The sequence below is a fragment of the Aulonocara stuartgranti genome (assembly GCF_965226115.1).
Source record: "Aulonocara stuartgranti genome assembly, chromosome: 20".
NCBI lineage: Eukaryota > Metazoa > Chordata > Actinopteri > Cichliformes > Cichlidae > Aulonocara > Aulonocara stuartgranti.
In genome coordinates this window covers 6,267,069-6,275,042 of record NC_138956.1, presented here as the reverse complement: position 1 = coordinate 6,275,042, position 7,974 = coordinate 6,267,069, and the positions used below count along the sequence as shown (strand labels likewise).

At 39.7% G+C, this 7,974-nt stretch overlaps 1 protein-coding gene across 1 annotated transcript; it reads right to left on the bottom strand.

The window, feature by feature from the left end:
- Positions 1-19: 19 nt before the first annotated feature.
- Positions 20-6,635, bottom strand: LOC309696280 (5-aminolevulinate synthase, erythroid-specific, mitochondrial-like). Its single transcript, XM_082517441.1, has 10 exons — positions 6,491-6,635; positions 5,157-5,511; positions 4,927-5,019; positions 4,566-4,788; positions 3,671-3,855; positions 3,384-3,563; positions 2,362-2,526; positions 1,361-1,629; positions 713-875; positions 20-442 (listed from the first exon to the last, which is right to left on the bottom strand). Exons 2-10 carry the CDS (start codon positions 5,488-5,490, stop codon positions 279-281), a joined length of 1,776 nt encoding a protein of 591 aa, XP_082373567.1. The 5' UTR covers positions 5,491-5,511; positions 6,491-6,635; the 3' UTR covers positions 20-278.
- Positions 6,636-7,974: the final 1,339 nt, after the last annotated feature.

The window sequence follows — 7,974 nt, the reverse complement described above, 5'->3', positions numbered from 1 at the left end:
AAAGTGCCAAGTGTGCAGGTTTTATGCTTTTCAAATGAAGACAAATCTTTAATCATATCCATGGTGGCAAACACAATTTAGCACTCAGAAGTACATGTGATTATAAATACTGAAATTTAGTTCACACTGCTGCCATTGGAGAATAATTAAACATAATGTCAAAACACAAGTAGTTTTCACTGTGCCTCTACTACGACTTTTTGCATTGTATGATGTATATAGCATTAGATTTATGCATATACTGCTCATGTAGCTGAGATGAAACATTCACTGTGGTATTATGCATACACAGTAATGTATTGTGGTTCCATATTGCCAAAGTAGGACTTCTCCCACTCACTCATGAGGTCAAAGTGCAGTGGGCGGTCACAGAAGGTGCAGGAAGCGGTCGCCGGGCCATTGAGCAGAAGACCTGCTTCCTGCCAAACATCCACCAGTTTCCCTGTGAATGATAAAAGTGTTTGTAAGAATAAACAGTTAAATGTTGATATTTATTTTCTTTTAAAATGTTTAAAAGTTCTGGTCTGATTATTCTAGCACGTGCCATTTTTTAAGCTCCCCATAGAGCACGGTCATTTAGGGGAGCAGGTCAATGTCAAGAGAGCCACAATGTCTTGTGGGAAAACATTTGCACTGACCATTATCCCCATATTTTGCCAGATATTTAGCAGAACACCTCTGACCTAATTACAGCAAGTGGCCTCACACTCACCCACAAAGTACTCCATCATTTTGGGGTTGTGATGAGGAGATGGAGCCAGTCTCAGCAGCTCCTCACCACGAGGCACTGTGGGGTAGTTGATGGCCTGTACGTAGATGTTGTGCCTCTCCAGAAGGATGTCACACACCTTGGTGTTCAGCTCAGCGTTGCCCACCTGGAAAATAAATCATAAAAGATGGCACGTGTCATTTAGGAGAAACTTTTATTCTGCACAGTTAGGTAGTGCATACGTGGATGAATCGTTTTACTCAGCCTGTAGAGTCTAGATTAGATCTCTGGAATAATTATGGGCTGCTTAATTGGTTAGTTCTACTCAAAATTTCAATCTGTTAAAAATAATAAAAAATTCTAAACTAATTAAATAAACTGGTATGCAGTTGTTCAAGCCTATTATACAATTTTAAGACTCAGTTTACTTAATTGTTTACTTATTTGTGCAATTTAATCACGATTAAAGACTATAACTAAGTCTGTGTTACCCTCCCGACTTCATCTGACCTACGTTGTACTTTCTAGGTTTATAAAATGAATAAGTATTATAATATATATAATAAGGAAAATCAGGTTTAACTAACAAGTGATACTGAAATAGCGGTGGCTGTAATCCAGTGTCCATTTAGCTGTGCTAAATCTTTTTACCCGAATGGGGATGATGTGGCTGGGGCAGTTGACCACCGGTAGGCCTTTATCCATGAGCAGCTGCCTCATGTGTTTGACATTCCTCTGGTGGGCTCTGCGGAGCGCCTGCCCCTCTTCACTCTTCAAGACCCGCACAGACTCCAGCGCTCCGGCCAGGACCATCGGGGGAAGGGCCGTTGTGAAGATGAAGCCGGCTGCGTAGGAGCGCACTGTGTCCACCAGGGCAGCGCTGCTGGCGATGTAGCCTCCCACACAGCCAAAGGCTTTACCTGAAATAGTAACAAATGACAGATTCTATGTAAAGTGGTGGGGAGAGCATTTATTAAGTGTAAATAAAAATGACATACTTTTTTTTTTCTTACATTGCCATTTTGTATAACTTTATTATTTCTACATTAATACATTTCACAGGTGTAAATTTTTTTTTAAGTTATTTACATTTTTATTGTAAAAATATGATTATTGTGACATAAATATATAAACATTGAAAAAAGCAGAATGCATAAAAAATTTACACAAAATGTATTAAGTCTGAATCAAATGAATTTTAATATTTCTAACACACCAGCTAAAACACTCCCAAGTCAATTTGTATCAGTTTCTTAGTTAAGTTTCATCATTATTTTTTTCATTTACTGTCATGTGAACTGTTGTAACCAGACTTTGAAAAAGTCTGATGTTGTAATCCAGGATTAATTCACAAGGATTTCTACCAAAAGCCTTGCATCAAGTTTGACACCACGCAGTCTGCCTGTGGACAGTTTTATCAGAACAGCCAGAGAGGGAGTAGAACTGACGCTCAGCTGATAAAACCTCTGCTTCCTGTGATGAGAGCTCACTTCTCTCCTGACCTTATTGAACCAACAGGGGCGCAGTATCATGCCTGTTAAAAGTTATTGCTCCTTTGTTGGCAATGCGACAGTGACAGTTACTGCAGCAGAGGCTGTAAATGGGAGTTGGAAAGGACAAAACTGCTGGTGTGAGAGAAGTGGATAACTCACCTAAGGTTCCAGAAACAATGTCAATCTTGTGCATAATGTTGTCTCTCTCGCCCACTCCAGCTCCGTGGGCTCCGTACAGGCCCACGGCATGAACCTCATCAACAAATGTCAGCGCTCCGTAACGATGGGCTACATCGCACAGCTCTTCCAGAGGACATATGGCACCTGAAAAATTAGAACGGTGTTTAGGTGAACAACAGGGTATAAGAGTAGCAAGTATTTAAGATCTAAAACAGGTGACATACTGAAGGAAAAAGCACAACTTTTCCAATAGCTGATCCTTGATCTGGTGTTTTCATGATGGAGGTGGAGAACATGTCAGCCCAAATGATGCTAAATTTGATTGAAAACTGGTGAATCTCAAGGCCATGGTTTATGACTTACCAGTATGTAATCTTCAGAGTCATAAAACCATTCAGTGACTAGTGCACTGTAGATGGGGGAGTTTTCATTGATAAAGAGGTCACTCCCTTTTGGAGAAAAATGTTTAAGCAAAGACTAATTAATCACTCACAGCAACTTTACGAAAAAGAGACACCGGATCCCTCAACTGTAGAGGGTCAAAGGATGGGTGTTTTTCCTTTAATTTGTCAACCACCGCATCCAAAATGTGTGATTAAGAAGTATGTGGTGAGTTATTCTCACAGATTTTGGAAACAAATATTTAAATCATAAAAGAACACATAAAAGAATTTAAAAAACATGATTAATATCAGTTTTTGCTTTTAAAAGTATGATCAGCTCGTGCTTTATGGAGCTGTCACTGGTGTAATATGCTGAAAAAACTGAGCTGAGAACAATACAATACTCTTTATCAAATATCATTTTAAACTTATACTGGTGATAATTGTTGAACTTTTTAAAGGAGGTGCATCCAACATCTGCTTAGAAGGGAACTCCTTCAAGGTATTATAATTCCAGCTGATGACCCCCTGAAGCAGCTTGAGAGAAAGAGATAATGGAAAAATAAGAGTCTTGTTTCCAAAAGTGCTTTTTCAAACGTTTGACTTCGTGGTTCTCACCGTCCATTGAGTGCACAGTCTCAAACGCCACTATTTTTGGTGTCGTAGGGTCTGAGCGTTGGAGCAGTTCCTCCAGGTGTCGACTGTCATTGTGGCGGAAGATGAAACGCTTGGCTCCGCTGTTCCTGATGCCCTGAATCATGGATGCGTGGTTCCCAGCATCGGAGTAGATCTCGCACCCTGTACAAAACAGTGAATAGATCATAAAACAAATAAAAAACAACTGCTAACTGCTAAATAACTAATAAATAGTTAACATTGATTTTAATGTTGAGGTAATTATTTACCTGGCAGCATCTTAGCCAGAGTGAAGAGGGTGGAGTCATTTGCCACAAAGCAGGAGGAGAAGACCAACGCTGCATCTTTCTGGTGTAGCTCGGCAAGCTCCTTCTCCAGAGACACATGGAAGTTGCTGGTGCCTGAAATGTTCCTCGTCCCACCAGCTCCTGCACCATGCTTGTCCAGAGCATCTCTGTGGACATCCACAACAAAAAGGTACAACATCAAGCCCAGATACAAAACAATGAAACCAGCTCCCTGTTTCGACTTGCGAGACAGACACACTCTCTGTTTTTAAGAGTAGGGTTGAAATGTTCCTTTTTGATAAAGTTTATAGTCCGGGGTGGATCACACTCTCTGTGTGTTTACACACCACTTTGCATTCAGTCTTTAGTTATTATTCATCTCTGTCTCTCTTCTACAGCCGGTCTTCTGCCCCTCACCATTTACCAGTCATTGCAAATGGAAATCTCGGAGTCTGATTCTGCTGGCAGTTTCTTCCTGTTAAAATGGAGTTTTTCTTTCCCACTGTTGCCAAATGCTTGCTCAAAGGGAGCCTTCTGATTGTTGGGGTTTTCTCTCTATAACCATACCTTAAAATAGATAAATAAAACTGCATTAAACTGAAGTGAATCGCATATCTTCTACACTGTGCCCAGTATGCTTATGTTTTTCCGTCAAATTCTCGAGTCCTTTGAGTTTATTTGGTTTCACTTCTTGCAAGAATGATGCAATTTAAACATAAGATTACCCAAGCCAGTCTACAGCTTTGTATCGGCATAAGGATAATTAATTACTCAAATCCAAACAGTATCTGCAAATATGTGGTCCAAAACCAAGTAGTGCATAGATTAAAATTTTGAGCCGCTGAAAAGTAATATGATATTTGCTGGGTCCTGTTACCTGATGGCGCTGAAGACCCGTGGGTGCCGACTCATTCCTAGATAGTCATTGCTGCACCAGACGGACACCTGGGAGCCTTCCCGCCCAGAAATGGAGTAATCCTCAGCAAACGGGAAGACCTCAGCACTCCTGTTCACTGTCTTGAAGACTCTGTATGTGTGGTCCTTCTTTTTCACAGCAATCTTCTCCATGAAGAACTGATCATAGTCATAGCTGGGGCCAGCTGTGGAAAGAATAGTTTTGACTGGGCTTCAGTTACTCTACAGCATCCAATAGACAGCTTTTTATTGCTGAATATTTACCACAGAATATTACAATGAAATGCCTGGAGGGGTAAAGCCCTTTTATTTGTATAACATACCCATGTTGTCTTTGAGGAGGTGGGTAACACTGTTGGGTTGAGCTGAAGTTGGGCACGCAGAATCCTTTACACCTTTCAGAGAAGCCATCAAACCTGTCAGAGAGGAGTGTGATTGTGTCAAATTTATAAATATTTTGTCCCCTATTTTTGTAATTCGTCAGATTTTCTTCTATTAAAGCTCAAATTCTGCTACTCTGATGACAGCATCGCTGCAGGTACTTAATTCCTACCACTTTCTTGAACATCCTCCTGTACTTCAGGGCTGGCTCGGACCATTCCAATCTGGGAGCTGACAAAAGGGCATCCCTTTGATACGGACACAGCCACCTGAGTAGCAGTTTGAGCAAAGAGCCTCCTTTGTTCAGCTGTGGGAAGCTGTTGATCCTGGGGTTTGGGGGCCGAGACGTTCAGCTTGGCTTCCAGAGAGCCCGGGCCGCTCACGGTGATCTGACGAGCGATGAGGGGGCAGTGATTCGCAAGAGACAGCAAGGCGGCTCCGGTTCTCCTTAAAGCCGGCTTTGGAGCCAACTTGAGGAAGGGGCAGTGATGGAGGAAGGCAGCCATGATACTGAAGCTGTTCTTACTCTGGGTTAAGACAGAAGATGGGACAGAAGATTTTGCCTTACGTGGGTGAAGATTATAAATTACATAGCATAGAGTCTCTGTGATACAACCCAGATTTATTTATTTAATTACTTTAGGTAAAAATAGCCTGTTTTAGTCAAATACACTATATGGTAATTCCCTAACTCCCTTCACAAATGATCTAAAGCTCATGCCTTAGCTTAACATGCAAAAATGCAAAAAATGCAAAAATGCAAAATGATGTTAACTGGTAATGGCAACTTGACTGGTAATGGCTCAGCTTAGAAAGCAGTAGGTGCCTCCTCCTGGGTGCGGCAGCCGCTTATCTTAACTCTGCAGGCACGTAAGAGCTACTTACTTGCATCATCAGCTGAGTCTGATTACCATGGAAGCTTTCAAATAATCCGATAAAACAGACGTTTCTTTTTGGTTAATGGCCATTATTTCCTGAGTCCGAAAAGTTTTTCAGACTCAGGAAAAATACTCACTAAAGCACACTCTACCACACAAATGTACTGATGTATATTGTAATTTGCTGGTGAGCACCTGTATGTGTAGTTTAGTTGGCTACCGGAACAGGTTCTATGATTTCCCACATTATTTTTGTAGTCAGCAGAAATAGTGTGGGAAGCAGTTGTTGTGAAGTCTGGGTTTTCTCTTGAAGTCTGATGTTATCTTTAACTGCTACTTCCATTTAAACCACAAAAGTAGGTCAAATTATTTTTTCACCTTATGATTGTTTGGTTAATTACTTTAAATACATTTAAATACTGACGCACAAAGCAACAAGAAGAAGAAGGCAGCTAACCAACAAAAAATGAATACATCCTCATTTATTAATTAATGATGGAGTATCCACACCAGATGTTTTTATCTCAGTTAAGAATATTTAAATCAAGCATATACAATTACAACAAAAATAAAATAAAAACAATGACTATAATTGATCAGAGCAGGGTTAATAATGAAGAAAACTCACCTGTTGACCTGCACTGAGGACGAACTTCCAAACAGCAAATAGGCAGAGGGTCAGTAAGTGTCAACAGTTACTGGTCAGATGTTGAGGCGCATTATGCAATCAGCTCAGTTCCCACCCATCAGAGGTGTCTGCGGATCTCAGCTTTGGGGGGGCCACAAAAGGGTGTTGTTTGTGTTTGTGGGAGGTGCAAAGACACTGATAGGGTTCCTATCGGCACACGCTGTGTTGTGGCACGCGCTGCCACTTAAAATAATGGTGAGAACAAGTTTGTGGTAACAATCTCAATATCTTCATGTTCCACAGCTTGTGAATATGAGATCTATTACACCACAACAAAGAGTGCACGAAGATGCCGCAGATGATGAGCCTAAATTATCAGATGACATGATGTCATGTTCAAGTCACACTGCAATTTTCTACCAATATAGAAAGCAATGCCATCTCCTATAATAAACCACACTATCAGGTTCTTTTGGCTCTTTGTGTTTTACTTTAACAGAGAAATGAGGACATTGTATGATTAACGTTTCTTTATGAATGTTCATAACACATACAGTTTTATAGGTTTTTAAAAAAAAAACATAGCAAAAGCTGTCTCTGTGATACTGTAATGTACTCACACAGAAACAGTTTATACAGTAGAGCACAGTACAGAACAGATGAAGGTTAGAGAAAATAAATGTTCACAAATTATTTGCTCTACTTGCAAATGTATTGCATTTTCCTTTAAATACTTGTATTTTGGGGTGTTTATACTCTGGGCGCTAGTGTTATTATCTCCATTGTGACTATAAAGAGACTTTACAGAACGCAAATAAAAACAATGGTTTGGCTATAGGAAAGGTTTTGGTGTATTTAAGGCTTTGGAAATATTATAATTTTGGCTGATTGCATTAAAAGTGTGTTAAGGGCTACCTAGAGCATAAACAGCACAAATAATTGTGGCATTTCTTACTTTACAACGGCACTGCACTGCCACTTAAAAGGTTTATTTAAAAACATAATTGGAGCATTCAATTCATACTGATTATAGTCGTAAACTGTTGAATGAGATGACCCAAATGGAGACTCTGTAGACAGACTGTAAACACAGACGGTAATAAACCTGAAATGGGGACAAAGTGATGAAAGGAACTAATAAGCTCTCATACTAACAGCAAATTCAACTAAGAAACAAAGGTTCAAAATAATAAGGAAATATAAGATGAAAAAGTAAAGACTAAACAAACTAAGAACCACATAGAGAATATTTCATAATAAACAACAATATAGAGTCCATTAACTGCTGACAGCTTCTTGTAGATATCCAAAGTCTCAGTAAACACCTCCATCAATGCCTCATCAGGCAAGTTGTCATTAGAAAAAATGTTTAAACTAAACTAACAATTACTAACTAAGCAGATTTCCTCTGTAATTTCATGTGAGTTTAGTTAGTTTTTGTTTTCCAATTTTTTAGTTAACTAACTGTTTTTCAGATTTAGTTT

Coding starts and splice junctions, on each gene's coding strand:
- LOC309696280 (XM_082517441.1), bottom strand. CDS start 5,490: ATGGCTGCCTTCCTCCATCACTGCCCCTTCCTCAAGTTGGCTCCAAAG. Junction 3,856..4,565: donor CGGGTCTTCAGCGCCATCAG/GTAACAGGACCC, acceptor GGATGTCCACAG/AGATGCTCTGGACAAGCATG. Junction 3,564..3,670: donor TCTGGCTAAGATGCTGCCAG/GTAAATAATTAC, acceptor TGTTTTGTACAG/GGTGCGAGATCTACTCCGAT.